The following is a 20093-nucleotide window of genomic DNA, read 5'->3' as shown; positions in this document are numbered from 1 at the left end:
GTGTGTGTGTGTGTGTGTGTGAGAGAGCGAGAGGGGGGGGAAGGGAGGGAGAGGGAGGGAGGGAGGGATTGGAATGGAGGGAGGGAGGGGGGAGGAAGAAAGACAAAGAAAGACAGAGAAGGACAGAGAAAAATTATTCAGCCCTTAATTCTCCTTTCATGACTATTTCTATAAAGTATTCTATTTCTGTGCAAGGAGATTTAGTTTCCTGGTTTTGCTTTGTTTTATCACGCTTTTCTCACTGTCTTCCCTTTTCCAGTGAAATCTGTTATCTTCTTGAGTTCCCCACACCGATCTGTTGGGCCATCTGATTTTCTAAGTCCAAATCTGGATCTATTTCTAGTTAGCTGCTGAGAATAATTCCATGGTTATTCCTGCAGCCATATTCACTTGTTCACCATCTTAGATAATGTGAACTCTACACATGGAGTATAGATTGGCCTTCCAGCTTAGTTTAGGAATCACAGATATGAATAATAGAGCCCTTGCTTCCCAAGAAAGGAATGGATCACACCTCAAATGAATAAAAGAAGCCCAATATGAGTGAACATGTTTCACTGATGCAGCAGTTTCATGAACCTTTCATAGTAATAGAACAAAGAAAATCATAAAATGACTCAGTTTTCAAACTGATGGAATATACATTAGAAAGGTAAATTACAGCAAAGCAACAACTCTGCTCTAAACCCTGGATGCTCACTGACAACATTCTTCACCCTTTGGTTAGTGGAAACTAGGAGTCTCTTCATAAATTCTAAAGGAGTTTCTGAAAGATACAGAATATGGACATATATATGTGAGCCCAGTGAGTGGATATTATGAAGGTTTAAGATGTCCCAAGATCACATCTCTGGACTTGAAGCACTCAAAACTTTTAACATCATTGAAGTTAGACACAATCACTTCCTAACCATTCTTCTTAATATTCTCTTCAACTAGTTGAGAAGCAATTGAGGGATGGCAGTAGACAAATAAAGCATGAACAAAAGGAAAAATATATGAAGCCTCATTCTGCAGTGTAAATGGAGCCTGGTGTTTGTAAGTGTCGAGATAAGTAGAGACCAAGAGCAGACATCTGCGTGTAGCTGGTACCTATGACTTTGAAGTGAGGAAGTAGCTAGTACCCCTCCTTGAAGTGAGGAAGGAAGTTCCTAAGAGTCCAGAAAAGAGGCAAGATTCTAAAAGCAGTACACAATTACTGCTGAAGGCAGGGACTGCCCAGCTATACTGCCTGGAAATGGTTTCTGAAGTTCCAGGAATGCCGCTTTGGTGACTCGGTCTAGCACACTACGGTTTTCATCGATGCAGATACCATTGTGCCACCTGTGCTCCTGTAAAGAAGCCCTTCTCCATACTTCTGTAAGTAACCCCCAAAGAACACACTGGTCCTCTAAGACAGACTGGTGTGGAATCATTTGTCTGTTCTGCCATTTAGGTTGTCCCTGAAGGAAATAGATCTTGGTTCACATCTCAAAGTGACACAGCAACATTATATTTGGGGTTGTGCCCGTTAAGTTTTGGTCAAGGGGAGAAAATCCTTGAAAGGTTGTAGGGAAAGAAAAAAAAGATGGATTTTTTTGGCACTTGGTTTTAGAAGTTCCGGAAGAAGGTTTATCAGTGTTGTTGCCTTCAGACATATGGTGGCGTAGTCCTCTTAGTGACACTATGATACTTTCCTTTGTAGACTTAGAAGTAAAGAGAGACAGTTCAGGATTCTACTATCTACTATAAGTGTCTACCTCTTCTTACCTTTTATTCTTCCATCAGAGCCATATTCCAAAGGATGCGAGAACTCTCATTGGTAGTACTGACTTCCAGTCCTCTAGACCCTGGCCTAGGTGGTACTGGTTTTAAGTCCTCTAGCTCATGATCTATATGGGGGCACATATAGGTCCAAACCATAAGAAAGATGCATTCAGAAATATAGCATGACTATTATTTATTCGAGAGGGAGAAAACCATATCTCTATGTTCAAGGTCTTTTCAACCAGCTGATCTTAAGGCATACGAACAAGGAGTAATTATGATGTGGATGTGGGTGGATGAATCCCTTACTATTAGCCATTAGCAGAATGCATATCCAAATAGGTAAAGAAATAATGTTTTTTTAAGACGGGTTTTCATTGTGTAAATCAAGATCTGGGATATCTTGATTTACTATACTATCCTCCCCAGCCTTGACTCGTGAATTCCTATCCAGATTTCTTCCCTTAAGGCCTTTCTACCTACAAGGCTGCTCAGAGTTTGATCTTCAGAATCCAAGGCTTCCAGGGAATTAGATAAATAAAGCATCCCCACCAGAGGTGAGTTGGCATGAAGCTGACCCACAGTTGGCAAGGCACTTTCCCTCTGAAGTGCTGACCTGGTCAGGAGCATCCTGCCAAAAGATCAGAACCTTGGCATGAATATGGATGGCCAATGTTTTTTCCTTGTCTCTAAGCCCCGGTCCTTTCCTGACTTCCAGCTGACTCTCGAGCCCATATTTCTGAACTGTAGTACAATACTCCGTCTATAAAATTTCCCTTTATCTCATTTATGGCTAAGAATCACATTATGTCTCCTTAAAGTCATTAAAGAAGAAATATTAAACCATGTTTCCTTATCAGATTTCAAGACTGAAAAATCATTTTCTTCTAATATTAGTTGATTTTGGCTTTGTATTAATTTAGATAGAAGAGGGGCAGATAGAATAAAATAGAAATAGCCTACCTTTCTTTTTTCTTTCTCTTTTCCTTTCTTCTTTTAATTTAATTTAATTTTTTTTTTTTTTTTGGTGGTGGTGGTACATGGGACTAAACCTATCTATGGACCTCATATAAGCCATGAGGTAAATATTGAGTCACTGAGCTATGTGTATATCCTAAGAAAGTCTAATTTTATCTCCAAGACGTGTTGCTTTTTTGAAGAAGGTATAAACTATTTAGAAAATGATAATTTACAGAGAAATGAAAGGAGGGTGGTTTGCCTCAAGCTCAGAATGTGCTCAGGAACAATGGTAGGTACCATTTCAAGGGCGATAGAGAGCAGGCGTAATGCCTTGTCTGGGAAGGAGAAAAATATAAAATAGGTCAGAATACACAGTGTGAATGTAGCAAATGATCTATTTTATGTCTGTTCTTCTTGGGTGTTGGGGTTATTAACAGGGTAGTGGAAGAGATGATGATTATATGCATCCACAACCAGATAGTACTTTCAACATCTCTCATGTGAGGACTTCTTACACACACAGGAAACTTGGACTCAAGAATACACGTAAAAGAAACTACTGAATTAGCTAGTCAAAATTAAGGAGAGAGTCATTTCATTCCAAGAGTTGAAACAATACTTATACCTTGCTTCAAATATCTTACATTTTCTTGCAAGCCGCAGTCCTTTTCTGTGAAAACTAATGAAAGTTTTATCAATTTCAGAATACCAAGGCAAGTCTCCTTTGCCTAGAACACACAAGGTACGTTGGTTGCAATATCAGGAGAGAAACAAAATTCTAATTGTATTGTAAAAGGTAAAATACATTTTCTATCAAAACTCTTCATCTGAAATGTTAAGATTTACTACAGGTAACAAATAAGGTGATATCTATATACATATCTCTTGTTTTCTCCCTCCCTCCCTCTCTCTCTCTCTCTCTCTCTCTCTCTCTCTATATATATATATATATATATATATATATATATATATATATTCACATATTTTATTTTTAAATATTTATTAAATATTTTATATAATTTTAATATAATATATAAAATATATAATATATAAATATATCTTTTCCCCCATGCTTCCAAATAAAAAACCTAATTGCTCAACGCTGCTTTATTCTGCTGGTGGCATTTATTTTCATTTTATATTCTGTATGTAATTTGGACAAAGTAGAACAACACAATGAACCATTTTTCTCTAGACCAGAAACAATGACGTAATTCGGAGTAAGAAATCATGAATAACTTCATGCAAACATGGAAGAAAGAGAAAAAAGATACATCACACTCTGTGTTTTGGGCAAGTCATGTATGTTGGATTTTGTTCTGCTCCTGAAGAATAGAAATATCCATTTTAACAACTATCTGCACTTGAAAAAAAAATTTTTGTAGGTTTACTGTTTGAATTTTCAAATAATGGCTACCCGAAAAAGATTCAAGGCATATTTGAGTTTAGTTTAGTTTGTTTGTTTCCTACTTTGGCTTTGGTTTTTGTTTTATACATCTATATAACTGATATACGATGCAAATATCTTCCTAATAACTAATTTATTAACAATACTTAATCCAAAAAATTTCATTCAATATGATCTGTTTTGAAAGCACCGCTTGTATTGTATGTGAGAGTCATATTCCAAGGTTCTGAAACATTTCAAGCATTACAAAGCAACAGATCATATGTTTAGACTCTACAGAGACTTGGTGAAAGAAGCAAATATCGTTGCTGTCATTAGAAACTGAAAGCCTGCCTTTTCTAGATTGCATTAATTTGATTGAAGATTCTAAACTATGCTGTGTTTATTATCTAGGCTTTTATTTGCATATCTTACATAGTCTTGAGTGTACTAGCTCATTTTCCCCAGAATCATATGTGTAAAAGGAGGTAGGTCATTATCAACCTTTAAATATTAATCATCTGTGATCTAATAGTAGTGTCTTTTCAGAGCTATCTAGCTACATAACTATGTATCTATGTTCAGATATTAAAAAAAAAACTGGCCAATTCAATTCCTATAAAATGAAGATGCTCTGTAAGGACTCCATTGCCTCTAAAAGCCTGTTACTGAAAACCTTGTGTAATAATAGACCTACACATCTCACACAATTGCTGCAAAGATCGCATATGAAGTCAAGTGTGCTTAAAAAAATATATAAAGGGCTATTCAAATGTAAATCATAATAATAGAACAGCGGCATTCTTGAATTTAAAAATGAGCAATTAAACAATACTTTGAGTACCTTTCAAATTATTATTCCCAGAGAATTTCCATAATGGTATTTATGATTAATGGTAGTATTATTTTATCTCCTTGTTTTAAACACTTTGGAGAATTTGTATTTAACTTGGTATCCATGAATCCTAGGATATATATTATAAACCCACTTACAGGTAAATATTGTGATAATGTTTGTATTTGCAAACATTAATTCTGTTTCATTTCAATGTATGAATCCTTTCAGTGAAGTAAAACTTGAGTTAAAAGTAAGTTATAAGGGACTAAAAGTATTGCATAGTGATAGAATGCAAATTTAACTTTCAGAAGATATACTTGATTTCCTCTACTGCAACAGAAAAAAAAGTAGTTTTTGATAGTCTTGCATTAGTATAATTTTAATATTTAAGAGGATCAGGCATGATTCGATATTATTTATGTGTATGCTTTGATTTTTAATTGTCTGTATGTGTGAATGTGTAAGAGTGTTTGTGTGTGAGTGCAGGTGCTCTCAGACACTAGGTGGATTCACCAGAGCTGGAGTTACAGACCCAAGGTGGAGGGGGGGGTGGTGGAACCAAACACTGCAAAAACAGTGCACATTTGGAAACTGAGTCATTTCTTCAGAACCTCCTGTCAAACAATTTTGATTTAAATTGTGGTGTCATTAACTGTGTATTCTGGGAAGGGATCACTTGAACATTTTCCGAGCCTCCGTTTTGTAGTGCAGTGAACGAGGCAAACAACGGCGAGCATCCACAGGATTTTAATAATTAAAGAGATGCAGTGAGTAAAGAATCTAATGGAGTAGATTATGTGGCAGCTTGCCTCACTCTACGTTTGCCCTTGAAGATAGCTCAGTCAGAGGGTAAGCTCAAACAAGATGATGCACAGTAATAGCAGTAAAGGAGACGCCTGAGTAACAGGTACCCGGAAACCCAGTCATTTGAATAATGCCTTGGCAGTTCTTCTGTGCTCATAGTAACTGCTTAATGGGCTGTTTGTGTGAGTAAAGTTACCTTCTGTTATTATTAGTTTGCATAAAACATAGGGAGATATGCCCAGTGAATGCTTTGTAAGATTTCTTCTCTTACTATGTAGCTCTATTTATTATATGTAGTCATGTTTTCTGAAGCATCTAAATTTTTCTTTTCTTTGCATTTTTTTTTACAGGCCTGAACCCTCAAAATCTCTTAAGCAAGTCCACTATTTACAGAAGAAATTGTTTTAACAATATCTTTATGAAAACACAGAGTTTCGATCGAGCTGCGCTGTAGACAACTGAAGAGAATTTGAAGCCCTGTTAGTAGATGAAAAGCGCGTCCAACTGTATATCAAATTGGGTCTGAGGAACTGAAATTGTTTTATGTGCTTCAATTAAGCCTCATACCACCCCCCTGAGGTAAGAAAGAAGTATTATGTACTTTTCTGGAGCCACAAACTCAAAGCCCATGGAGAGGTTAATCAATTTGCATCAAAGGCCTTAGAGCTGCTCTGCTGTCAAAATGGGAACAAAACAGAATTTCTTCCTGGGGAGCAACTTACTTTCTTTTATTTGCCTGATTACCATGGTGTATGAAACTTCAGGAAAAATCATCATGAGTGCTCCAGAGAAATCCCCGAGAAAGGATTAACATTCGCTTCACAGCTTAGTACCCGAACGATGTGTTTCACATGCAAAAGCAACAACAACACCTTTTTTGTTTTGCCAAACACTTATGAGGAAATGACCCCTGTGAGGAAGGAAGAAAAGAAAAAGGAGAGGAGCACTTCAGGAATCAGGAGGGCGATTGGTGCATTTCTTTCTTCTTTCTTCATTCTGCCTCCTTCTACATAGCAACCTGCACAGATAGTGCTCGCTAGAGGGCACTTGAAGTAGAAGGAAAAAAAAGGCTTCGATATCCATCTAACAGGACTGGTGCCTGCGCAAGCAAAAAAGAAACCGACAAGCAGAAACCAGCTTCCTACACGGCAGAACCTGTAATAAATGAGCGAAAACATCTTTAGACAGCAGTGTGCAGCTTTGACTGACAAAAGAATGCTGCACACAGTCTCTGAAATGACATTTCCTTTCAACCATTCAGTCTTTCCCAAATGCGTGTGTACGTGCTTTTGTTCAGTAGTAAATGACTTGATAACAACTAACCAGAACCAAAAACTTCGTTTGATACCTAAGAGGACAATTTCCCCTCTCTTCTACAGATCTGTGCTCATCCTTATATCTATAATGAGATGTTGAGAGTAGGCATGTCCATTCAAATAATGGTAATTATCTAAATTTAAATATATTGTGATGTTGAATAAAATGTTACAATTGACAAGTAGTAAAAAGAAGTTTTTCTCTCCTCTGTCTTGCTTAAAAATTATGTGAAATATTTCTTAAAAAATTATATCTGCTTAGCTCCCAAGAAAAACAAGAGAGTTCCAGGATCTTAATTTAGTTATTATTCTCACATCAGAAGATGAAAGGAAGGAGAGAAAGAAAGAAAGAAAGAAAGAAAGAAAGAAAGAAAGAAAGAAAGAAAGAAAGAAAGAAAGAAAAGAAACCAACCAAGCAAGATTAAAATGTAAATGTTCAAGTGTGTAGTCTGCAAGATCAGGGCTGGCGTTTGTGATAACTTTGTCCAGTCCCTTTAAATCTATCTGCCTTCCCCTGCCTCCTTCATTTCTGTTGAGAAGCTGAATTGGGGGCTTATCTTGTTTTGAGCACCTGGGAAGATGGAAGATAATTCCATTCTGACCACCTTCTTCAAAATGCTCTCTGCACAGATGTGGTTTTTCAGAAAGTGTTTATACCATCATTTACAGAAAATAATCATGGCAAGCTGTAGATGAGGAACTACAGTCACTATTCAGAGATACAGCGCTAGTGTCAGGGAGAGTTAAAGCCAGTAGTAGAGAATGTTCAATGTCTGGAATCCTAAACTGCAACCTTAAAGAGGATTTTACTTCAAGAATTGGTAACCACTTCTAAAAAAAAAAAAGTCAGTTATTAAATCCCATAATTAATACAGCTGAAGTAATCACAGGATGAATTAGGGTAAATTTTTCTATTTATTTTATTTATTTCTGTAACTTATGATAGTAGTGTTTTGAAACCAGAACACTTCAGTACAAAAAAAAAAAATAATGCACTAATAGAGCAGTCATTTCTTTTTGTCCTTTCTCATTTTTACATTTATCATATGAAAAAGAAATTGCCTAAGGCAGTGGTTTGCAAACCACAGCAGTGATAGGACTCCCTGGAGCATTTGCTACAACCCAGATTTCTAAACATCACCTAGATTCTAGAGTGCACATGCCATTTCTGACAAATCTTCAGAAAGTGCTTGAGGCAGAACCCGTCAAAAGACCTCCAGCTGAGTACCTTTGTCTTGGGGAAATCCCCGTAATTGCTCAGTAATTTAGTTTGGGCACCATCATATCCTTTAATGATTTTATTAAGAGGTTAGTTTAAAACAATCTCATATAATTTTTTTAAAGCTATCCTGTTTAATATTTATTAACTTTTCAGAAAGGCTCTTTTGTTCTTAAGACTTCCTCAATATGGTAATTTGAGATAAAGATTGAGGGGTTAGGCAGAGGGCTCAGTGGTCAAGAGTACCTACTGCTCTTTCAGAGGACCATAGTTCTATTCGCAGTATCTACTCAGGAGGCTCACAGTCACCTGTAGCAGTTCTTGGACATCTGATGCCCTCTCCTGGCCTTTGCAGGCATCTGCACACATAGATACATATACAGATGAATGAATGTAAATCAACAAACCTTCTTAAAAGAGGTTTAACTTTCTTTTCACCAGTCTTCCTTGCCCCACCTCTGAGTGTCTGTTAGGGATTGAACATAGAGCTTACTGCACAGTAGGCAAACACTCTCCTCTGAGCTGTAATGCCATCTCCAAAGTGATCTTTGATTGTGTCATTGTTCCAACATACTCTTTCCCTCCCAGGATGAGCAGCACTGTTCTAACATTGTTCATTCTTAGGAAATCTGCAGAGAAGACTGTGTGTACTTCACATTGTATTTGTTTGGGCTGCTTCAGATTGCAGATGATTTATTTTTTTAAATTGCAAATGGTAACATTATAGGCTGCTATCCCATGTAAAAACCCTTTATTCACAGACTCTGCCCTCCACAGTTTTTTTTTTTAAACTTTTTTTTATTAGATATTTTCTTTATTTACATTTCAAATGCTATCCTGAAAGTTCCCTATACCCTCTCCCCGCCCCTGCTCCCCTACCCACCCACTCCCGGAAACTCCATCCTAGAAAAACCAAGAAAGTAATCCTTCAACAAACGTCCACGGTATTGAACCTGGTACATTCAGAGAGAAACCTTTGAGTTTATTAGCTCACCAAAGACTAAAATAGGGGAAAACCAACCAACCAACCTGTCATACCATAGTAAACATCTGCTTTTGTTTTTTAATTACTTTAGTTAAGTTTAGTTATAAATGTGTGCTGAAGGGGGAACAGAGGGTAAAAGGGCGCATCTTAATTCAGCCAATAATAGATGTACTGCCATTCCCTGTTCAAATGGAGAAAGGGTAGTTATATCTCTCCCCTTATTCTATGTTCCCCTTCCTTATGAGCATGCTAACTGGTGGCTTTGATTAAACTTTTAAATAACTAGCCACTTCTCTGTATTGTTTCCATTAGCCAAAATTATAACAAAGTTTCAGTTCAGAGTGAAAACAATCACTTCTTGAAGCCTGTCTTCATCTTCCCCACTCTTCATCCCACTGAACTCAACTGCCTATCTGGCAGTCTCTGGAATCAGATAGGGTCATCATGCCCGGTCCAACTTTTTTCTACCACTGATAAGTTTCCATTCTTGTCAGTGGATGTGATTGTGCCCTATGATTATACGCTGGTCCCATCAAAGCTTTCCTCACTAATTCTTTCTAATGAAGTTCCACCACACAAGCAATTTGAGTCCCCATTAGAAAAAGCTGGTGTAGTACCATCCTCCTCCTGCTGAACTTGTCTGACTCCAGAGAGTATGCTGAAAAGAAAACACTTTCTTGAAGAAGTACAGTCTCACCACCAAGACCTTGCACTGCATTCTATTAAGTGTGGGTGGAATTGTGAAAGAGACAAATGCCTTTGCCTTTCAGCATCCCTGATTATTTTAGAAATATCCTGATAGGGCTTTTAACATTATCTTAATCCTCTTTCACACTTCTTAATCACCCAGACCTCCCTTAAGAAACTGTCAGGAAAGTCCTACTGCAGAGCTTCACATAGAGATGAGGGATGTGGATAGGGTCACCTTAAATTCCAGGGGGCCAAGAGTCAGTGAAGATAACATGCTTTGATACTGTAACAGTAAACATGCTTCAGTGACTGAAACAAATTTATAACCGAACTCAGTGACATTGGATTCTGAATCCCTTGTCAGCTGAGTTTTTCTTTTTAGGAAAATTAGATCAGAGGCTATCCTCTCTCCAGCAGTCTTTTCTTTTGAGATGACTTTGTTACTTGTGACAATCCACAGCCTTCAGGAACATGTGACCTTTGTTTTCCTCCTAGATGTAAGAAAGTAACCCCAAGGAAAGACTCAGACCATTTGTTCAAAGTGAAAATGAATGTCTGAAAATTAAGCACAACCGAAGGTGTGATCTATTTCTTTGTCCACTTGGGACTGTCTGGTCTAAAGGCAGTGATAATTTGATTGAGTTTGACTGCTGTTCTTTTCTAAGACAGAATTAGCCAAAGCCAGAATACCTCATAAGCTAACACAGCCTTCGAATAGAGAACAAACAGCAAGTGCTGTTGGAGTAAAATACCCCTTGTCCCCCACCCAAGTAATTTACCAAGTTTCTTTCTTTAGGGTAAAGCGAATGTAAATCAAACAGATAACAAACTGATACCCAATGTCTTTGACTTTTTTTTTTAACTGTGAGAGATTAGATACAGCATCAAAAAGCCAAATTTGCATAAGTATTATAAGCATATTGTGCCTATTTTCCCATTCTGTTCACTGCGTCTCATTAATTCGAGTCAGACAGTACAGGCTCCACAGCCAGTGCGTCTGCTCCTCTGCACCCCTTCTGCTGCAGCTCTGTCCCCAGATGGTCAAAACCCATCCTCAGAGCTCACGTCTAGTCAGTCTAGTGAGTCAGAAAGCAGATAAACCCCTGTCTTCCATGGAGGAGAGTTTTGAAGAAAGGTAAGGGACGTTTAATTTGTCGTGTATTTCACTGTGTGTAAATGACAAACAGATCGGTGCCGCTGAATATTTCCACGTGTTAGTCTTGATGGCCACAAGAAAAGAGACCTGGGTCTGCGGGTCTGTGGACCCCTATATGCATTGGCTTATACTTGGCTTCCGATTCTTTTTTTTTTTTTTTTTTTTACAACTGAGTGCTTAGGAAATTCTATCACTAGACTGGGGAATCCAAGGGTAGGGCATCACTTGTTAGAAAAAGGGGAGATGCAGGGACAGTACTCTCCCCCTGAAGGGGGAGGGAGGGCAGCATGTCAGAACCACTCTGATACAGCTTGCCAGACCCTCTTCTTATGGCTACAGCAAGTTCTACCCTTTTTCCGCCCATTCACTTCTCTGCAAATCTCTCTTGATTGCCTCTACTGTCCCTTATACCCCCCCAACATCTCCGCCTCCCAAAGGGTCCCAGGATTGAGGGACCCACCCCCACGAAACCAGTAGCACAGGACTTTTAGCAGGCAGTGGTCTTGCAAACATGCAATGCCTTATGCAAGACGTCTTCAGAATGGGGGAAAAGGTGAATGGTCCACGCGCTGCCGCATCGCATCCTCGCCCTCCACAGAAACCAGCTTTGGGCGTCTGAGATGCTTTTCAAGATAATGTTAGCCTTGGGACTCAGGTGAGACCTAGAGAGAGAAAGCTGGAGGGTACCTCCTGCGCATCCTTTTCTGATCTGCCAGCAGTCTTTATCCAAGAGCTTGGCCGCGCGGCGGGCTGCGCGCAAAGCATGGAAGGGCTCATCTTCACCCGGTGACTCCGGTGGCGGAGGCGCGCTGGGCGTGCTCGTGAGCGACCAGCGAAAAGTTGTGCGCACTCTTGGTAGGAGGAAAGGGAGTGGAAACCAAGCGCGGGAGAGCGCAGGGGCAAGGCAGGGAGGGGGCGGGGTGGGGGACTGCTTACATGAATTTCCAAGTGGTAGACCTGCCTCTGAGCTCTGCCCAATGAGATCCGTCAGGGGAGGCACCCGGCTCACTTTTCCACATCACTTCACAGTTACATTTGGCAGGCAGGCGGGCTCGCAAGCCGGAGCGCTCAGCCCAGAATTAGTGGATGGATTTGGAATCTCCCTGCCTCCTCCAACCTCCGCCACTGTCACTTTGGGCATAGACCTGAGCGTCAACACACGAGCTGTACTTTTAGACTGAGGACACAGAACCCAGCGCGCCAGCTTCGCATCCCCGCACCAGGCGCCACAGCTCCGAGAGGCATGAACGCGACCCGGAGGAGACTACCCTGCGCGCGGGGATTCGTGGACATTAGCCGTTCTTGGGAACTGACCCCCAGCTCCTCCAGCCATTTATGAACCCGGAGGCTTGAGGCTTTTCCGCATCACGGAGCCCGACCTGAGTAAGTACTATCCCCTATCCGCGTACGCCTCCGGGCGGGGAAGAGCCGAGGGGATTGCTTGCTTTCGGAATTCCCACGCGCCCTCACACACCATACGCACCTGGGGGTTGAGGGACGCTAGCACTGATAACCCTCCGAGCCGCATCTCCTTTCGCGGCATCTGTAGCTGATGGGGTTGCCTTTTACCTAACCTGTTTCGCAAACTGCTCTCGGAGCCCCATTTTGCCCACCTACAGTTCCCGCGCCACCCTTTCCTTCTTACGGTCGCTTGTGGGTTTCACCCTGGAGACGCAGGCAGGCGCTGCTGCAGCCGTGCGCCTTCACTGCGGGGTTGGTGCGGTGAAAGGGAAATATACTTGCCTCCTGCCCAGAGGAGGCAGCGAGCTCGAGAGGAAAGCGCGTTGAGAGGCTAGAGAAGCAGGCTCCTTGTTTTCCGCATGTCCCCCACCTCTTAGTCGTGGGAGGGCGACCTCCTTGGTTGGGCCGAGGGCTACCGCTCAGCTGCGAAAACCCCAGCTCCAGGATTTTCCACAAGTGTCTGTTCCAGCCCGGGGGCGCCGTGCCAGCTGCAAACTTGCGGAGCTCCGGGGCCACCCAGCCACTCTGTAGTCATCAAGATGCTGCTCCTCACTGGCTTAGGACCCGCGGACAGACCAGTCAGTAACAGCGAGCCCGCATCCACAGCCTTCCCAAGCACCCAATGACTTCTCCCTATCCCAGAGCCCACAGTGCAGAAAGATTCAAGATTCGCAGTGATCTCGGTGCTTAGCTTCAGCCAACCCTGGGGGTCCAGCCGCGCCCCTGCCAGACAGTAGGCAAAAGGGACTCCTGGCTATGTTCTGCCAGCGTGGTAACAGGTTCATAAGAGACCTACCCTGGTTTCCTAAGGCTCTAGCCAAGCCTGGTAAACCGTGCAAACGTGATGCCTCCGATGCTGATACCAACAGGTATCCAACAATTCCTCCGTTGTTTTTTTTCCCCCTTCTTCTTCCTAAGACTAAAGCCTCACCTTGCCCAATGCTGTAAAAATCTCAAAGTTTTGTGGTGGTGGCCCCTTGCCTGAAGGCATACAGTTTGAGACATGTCAGTGACTAGCCTGTTAGCCTCCTGAGCGGAGATGGCAGCTGTTAGCTTGGATTGCTAAACGTAAGAAATCAAACAACATTAATTGTTTATTGTCGTAAACGCACAACATTAGTCTGTAATGGAAAAATCAGGCTGGCAGCTGCTCACTTCAGCTCCAATTAAAGGGCAGAGCTTATAACCAAGCAACTGGGAGGGAGAAGAGGCCCTTTCAACTTTGCCATGGTTTCTGAAGATTGCAAGCAGTTTCCTCTTTAGGGGCACGATCCCAACAATCCCTTTGCGCCCCGGAGCTGCTAACCAGATTAACAGCTACTTTTTTTTTTTTTCTCTGTATTTCAAAGAATGAGAAGAAGTCTAAGATAGTATGCAAGAGCGGTATCCTCTCACATCAGGGACCATCGCCAGGCAGATAGAGAAACTGGGGTTGGCTGGGACCCTTTCAACAATCCTCTCCTCTTTGTAACACTTTGACAGCCATCTGGATGCTTAAAAGCCCTCGCTAGACTGTCACCTCTGCCTTCATTATTTGAGCATTTCAACTGGAAAACTATATGTGAGAAAGAGATATTTATGTAAGACTTGAAAGTGGGATTTTTCCATCCATTCAGTCTCGCTGCTGTACTTCACTGCATGCAAAATGAGCCTTGTCGTTTCTGCTAAACACCACTGAAATTTCTCCCTGGCTACAGCCTTTCATCTGCCTGTGTCCGGTTTTGCAGAGCTTTAGTCTGTAATGTGCGTGAGTGTGTGTGTGTGTGTGTGTGTGTGTGTGTGTGTGTGTGTGTCCGTGTCCATGTGTGTGCGTGTGTGTGTGTGTGTGTGTGTGTGTGTGTGTTTCTTCTACTGAGAAGACTTGTACCTTTGAAGGTTCCTTTCTGAGGTATACATTTTTCCCATCAAAGAGAGCTCTTCATAATCGCTATGTGCAAATAGGTTTCCCCACTTCCCTCTATGGCTGAAATTCTATAACTAGCCCCCCTCATTAAATAATAAAAGAGATAGCAGCATTCTTTAAGTCAGCTTTAGCAGACTGAAAACTCCTTGTGGACACAGTCATTTTTGGCTGCAAGAGTCGCACAGGACCTTTGTATCTTTGATATGTACATTTCTCTCTTTCTTCATTTTTCTTCCCCCTCCCCCAACCCCCGGCCTCAGAGGAGGGTAAGGAGTTGAGAAAAATCCTGAAAAGAGAGGATCTGTTCTGCCACTTCCAGGATGGCTTCATTCAGAATTGTTCCCGGCTTCCTAGACATCTCATTCTGCTCCAAAGACTATATGGCATGAGAGTAAAGTCAAGAGCTCACCATCACAAATTGGCTGAGACATTGGCTAAGAATCTGTCTGTCAAACTTTTAAATTCCCCCCCTAAGAATTTTAAAAATTCTAATTCTTATTGTTACTTAAAAAGTGATTCTGCATTATCATTTATTGTCTCTAAAAAATCTCTCCAGACTCCAAATGTATAAATCGCGGCGCTCTAAAATGTGCATAGCACTTCATGACTTCGCTTCTGGTGTATAGGATGCATTTATTAACGTTTTTGATGCAGTTCAGATCTGGCTAAAAGGCAGAGCATTTTAGAGTAGCTCTTGCCTTGCTTGCTGTATACATTTCAACTGGTAAAGGGGAGGTGCCTGTATCCTGGATTAAAGTGTTTTATAACAGAGCAGTGAAGACATTATTCATCTCCTGGAACTCCTCAGTGTAGCATTGAGCATCACATACATAGACAGTTGGAACATAAACTACACCAAAACTCCCAAAAGAACAAAGCAGCATTCGATGGCTCAGCAGGATAGAATCCCCTCTTGAGAAAGTATTTGTAAAGACTGGTCTGTGAGTGTGCTCACACCTCATACTCGGTCCATGAAACCAGACAGATGTTTAAATTCTGTTGATCTTTGTTAGCCTAGAAGATGAGACTGTTGGAAGAAATCAAGGGAACTCCAAACAAAAAGGGTATAGTAGTTCTATTCAAGGAACCATTTAGAACTTGGGGCTTTGTTGTCCAGGTTTCTTTTATGGTTTATCAGAGAAGGAAAAAGAAGACGCATATATATTAAAAGGTAGAGTCTCTTCTTCAGATTCAGAAGACCTTGTCAAAAGAACTATTCCAAGAAAAAAGAATTGAGTATTCCTTTGGTCAAAGATTGGTCTATTGTGGTGTTATCTTCATCCCAGATTGAAGAAAATTTCTATGTAAAGCCACAAACTCTCTGGAAGTTAAACTGGCTTTCAGTTCATATTTCTTGCCAGTTTGCTGCCCCACCAGCAAGGTTTTCTGCTTGAGGAACAAGTAATCAGGTGCACTCAGCATAGACTTTCGATTGTAGGCATAGGTTAACATCACAGAACATTCTTTAAAAACACTGTGCCCGGAGAATCTACTAGCATGTATTTCCATAATATTGTATTTGTTACAAAGTTATTCAGAGAAACAAAGAAAGAGATTGGACTTTTCTTCTTTGCAATTTGGGTTTGGTACCCTTTGTCATTCCCGGATGAAGTGGAGCCAACCTTGCTCATTATCTTAAGGAATGGCTCCTTATTTTGGAGTATTGTAGGTCTACCGCAGGCTGCAGTCACAAACTGAGGTACATCCTTAACAGTTCTCTCTGCTGTGGATTTCACAAACATACAAATACACATACAACACATGAACAGATAGCTCATCCAAAATGTGCATCAAGTATTGACTAGTGGATCAGTTTAAGTAGAGGAATTTAATTGCCATTTCCTTGTCACTGCATCTGACTTTAAGTTGTGTGATTTGTGCAAATGATTTGTCAGACTTGTATTATGATCAGTCTTTTAAGAAATATTGTTTGCAGGGCATTTAGGACACTGAGGATTTCACCTAGAATCTTTGCTGTAATTATTCTCTGGAACAATACTTTGCTTTTGATGGGCAAAGGCCACCATCTGATTTAGCAAGGCTTAATTATCCAAGAGGATGTTAGTATTGTCTCCTTTCCTTCTCCTTGAAACTTGAGCTTCACAGTTTATTTGTGCTGAGCTGTGGGTTCCTATCTCTGGAACCTACTTCAGATGTAACCATGAGCAGAAAATTAGCTGGACCTGGTAACTTCAAAAGGTCAGAAAAGAAATGAGTTCAAGGCATGCCATTTAGCTTCCTCTCCCATATGTTGCTGCTGACTAAATCTCCATTGCCACTTCACAATACAACACTGATACCAATACTGTTTCCTTTCCTGACATACCCCAAGCTTTTATTTCCCGAGTTTTAAATGTCATGAGCTAGTCCCTATCATAAACATCACTCACCTTCTTGCCTGTAAATGTCCTTTTTTTTTAAAAAAAAAAAAAGTTATGCTTGTAGGTAGAAATGTATAGATGTGATTTTCTGTATCTTTTAAAGAATGGATCATAAGGAAAAACCAACACTTGTATTTTCCCTTTCTGTTCCCATTGCTACGGACAATTTTGGATGCTGAGGATGGTTGGTCCAGGCTCAAGTATTAAGAAATTACCAGGGACTCTGCTTCCCACTTTTCCTGAGCATTTTCATGACCAGGCTGCAAGGAAAACAGTCATGTGTAAAGCTTGATACCAGGATGGACCTACTACAACTGTTTCTACGGAAATTTCATAAGCAAGTTCTCCTAAGTTCATTTTTAGACACAACTTTTCCCACTTAAGAACAGTCCATTTTATCCATGTTGCAAACATCAGGTTTTTTTTTCCCCATTAAAAATAATTTTACAGGATATATGAATATAAAGTATGGCGTTGTTCAATGTGGTAAAACTGAAAGTGCATCCTAGATTAGATTGGTATCACAGGATGCTATTGAATTGTATGGCACACCAGTTATATTTTATTAGAGAAAGTGTTCTAATTGTACAGTCACTCTGTGGGCAATTCAGAGTCTGTACTTTGAATGCTTCCAAGGGTATGTAAAAGTTTTTTTTTNTTTTTTTTTTTTTTTTTTAAACAGGTTTGCAGCCCCCTACAACTCCTTGGGTACTTTCTCTAGCCCTTCCATTGGGGGCCCTTTGTTCCATCCAATAAAAGTTTTTTATTCATTATTTTCTCTCTCTCCCTATTCTCTCTTCTTCCTGCCCTCCCCCTTCCTCCCTCCTTCAACCCCTCCTTTCTTCCTGCCCACTCTATCACTCTTCCTCTTTTTTTTGTCTCCCAGTTTCTTGTTCCACTTAAATAGAATATTCAGTGTGTGAATGTTCACTTTAGCATTGTATGAATTATAGTTCATATCTTAGAAAACTATGTTATCAATTTTGATTTAAGTTTATAAGATACCTGGTTATTATACATGCATAAGGGAAAATATGCCGTGATAATTTTTTTCTGGATGTATTTATTATAATTTTAGACATGTGAAAAATACTTAGCAAATGGAAGATATTTAAATGAAACATTAAACTGAGTATTTTGAACATTTGTTCTACAGCATTGAGTAAAAGGTTTATGTATATTTGCATCCTATTAACATTTAGAATAATGCTTACCTTACCTTCTTCCTTTCTAGGTAGAATATTGCATACAGTAAGACTATTTCATTCCTCATGTGAGACAAATGACTTAAAATATGAAGATGGTGATAGTGACATAAATATCATGAGGTGATATAGCTTGTTTTACATAAGAAATCAAGTTTTTCAAAATCGTCATAAAATTTATAAGGAGACAATCTCTCATTTACTCAGCTATTGCTGTCAGAGCTTAGCATATAGCATTTAATTTTGCCCAACTATTTCTATCTTTAAAATAAAAAAATATGTTGTTAAAGTAATAAAATATACTTGTCTTTTTTCAGCCTTTCAAATTTCATTAATATTACAGCTGAGTATAGCACACTGATCTTAGAATCCCTGCAAGCTATTCAATTACTGCTCATGCACTATATTCTTGAGGTGATAACCCAATATTAGTTTTTTTTCAGATTATTATTTTCTACCTCTATATCTGTCTATCCACCATCTGTGTATGTAGTTTAAGGAACAGTCTCAGGGGTGGATTTTAAGCTGTAAAATCTTTGGAACACAGAACAATGACAGTGAGGTGCATTTGTAATGGTGGTTGCTACTCCATGTGACCTAATTGACAGTATCTTGACTTGTTACTGGGACACTTGGCTGCATTTCAGATTTAGTATCTCAAACTCTGTAGCCTTGGTTATAGCATGTAACTGACTTTCCCCATTTCCCCATTTCAGGAGTCATATGTAGAACTAAATTTCCCTAAATATATTAGAAATAGGTTGTCAAATGTCTTTGCAACAGATCACTATCATCACCCAACCTTTATTTAACATCTCCTTCTTGTAAAAACATGTGACTTCAGTATCTTTCTGGCTTTAGTAGGGAATTTCTACTTTCAGCATTCCCACAAGAATGCAAGTGATTTGGAAAAGCAGAGAAGTTGCTGGCCATACTTTTAAATTAGTGGTTACATTTTGATGGAAAGTAAATAGCTTAAATTTGTCCCATGCTGTGTTTATATTTTATTCTTTCAGCAGAAAATGGGAATGGAAAAAGGAAGGTCTGTGTGAACCACAAAGAAAAGAAAAGCGATATGGCCAGATAAGTGAAAGTGTAGCCTTTCACATGCCTTATAAACCCTCTGTGAAGCCACTGCATGGATTACCTATTAACAGTAGGTTGGCAGAGCATTTATACAATGCTGGTGCTCTAACTTGATCATGCGGTTTATAGATAAGAATGGGACAAAGTTATTCTATGAGTTAGGCAATGTTACTTAGTAACCACTCAAACAATTCTAACCTCAATTCTTGCAATTGCCAAGTTACAATTCAGGGCTTGGTGGGCGACTTTAATCCAGAACTCTGGAGACAGAGGCAGGTGGAACTCTCTGAGTTCCAGGGCAGCTTTGTCTACAGAGTCAGTTCAACACAAACCGAAATCTGTTATAACTCACACAGAGTAGCTAAGTCTCAGAAAAACAGCAAAAAAAAAGTTCTTTTAATCTTTAAGGTGGGTAACATGAAATGGAGCATCCATTCCTAACCCACTGTATTGAGGTAAAATTCTTGGCATGCATCTTATGCTTGATAGAACTGGTACACAGAGAACTCCTGATTGGTTATCTTGGAGCTCCTATAGCTATACCACAAAACCAAGCATTAAGAATAAGATATGTTCTGATTGGCCACTATGATTTTAAAAAGCCAATACTGTCTTTTTTTTGTACACAAGTTCTTTGCACAGGGTTCATACTGAAATGTTGTCTTAAAGGTAGCAAATGAAGATTTGCTTCTAAACTAAAAATGATTTAGTTCATATGGGAAGAGTAAGTGCTCATGTGTAACTGACAGGAGAGATGATGGTCATACAGGTACCTATTAAGAACAATCTCAGTAATAGAATGCCTTAAGAAGGTCCAATAGAATAGATTTATTGTTAAATTCCTAACTAAACTTATAGTATCTATCTATCTATCTATCTATCTATCTATCTATCTATCTATCTATCTATCTATCTGAAAACTTCTCACATGAATAATACATTCACTTTTCAAAGGA

General features: G+C 39.9%; 2 protein-coding genes across 4 annotated transcripts in view; one reads left to right on the top strand and one right to left on the bottom strand.

The window, feature by feature from the left end:
- Positions 1 to 3820: 3820 nt before the first annotated feature.
- On the bottom strand, positions 3821 to 12346 carry LOC110337811. The gene is made up of 4 exons (XM_021220849.1): positions 12322 to 12346; positions 11789 to 11952; positions 8678 to 8736; positions 3821 to 6890 (listed from the first exon to the last, which is right to left on the bottom strand). Exons 1-4 carry the CDS (start codon positions 12344 to 12346, stop codon positions 6629 to 6631), a joined length of 510 nt encoding a protein of 169 aa, XP_021076508.1. The 3' UTR covers positions 3821 to 6628.
- Cdh8 (cadherin 8) overlaps positions 11731 to 20093 on the top strand; it is a 395024-nt gene continuing 386661 nt past the window's right edge. For 2 of the 3 annotated variants that reach the window (XM_021220862.2, XM_021220861.2), the window contains exon 1: positions 12046 to 12484. The gene's annotated coding sequence lies outside the window, so the exon portion shown is untranslated. Of the gene's footprint in view, positions 12485 to 20093 lie in introns of all 3 variants that reach the window. The other variant, XM_021220857.2, reaches the window with a different exon arrangement.

The sequence above is a fragment of the Mus pahari genome, chromosome 20 (assembly GCF_900095145.1).
Source record: "Mus pahari chromosome 20, PAHARI_EIJ_v1.1, whole genome shotgun sequence".
Lineage (NCBI taxonomy): Eukaryota > Metazoa > Chordata > Mammalia > Rodentia > Muridae > Mus > Mus pahari.
This window is presented reverse-complemented; position numbering and strand designations above follow the sequence as displayed.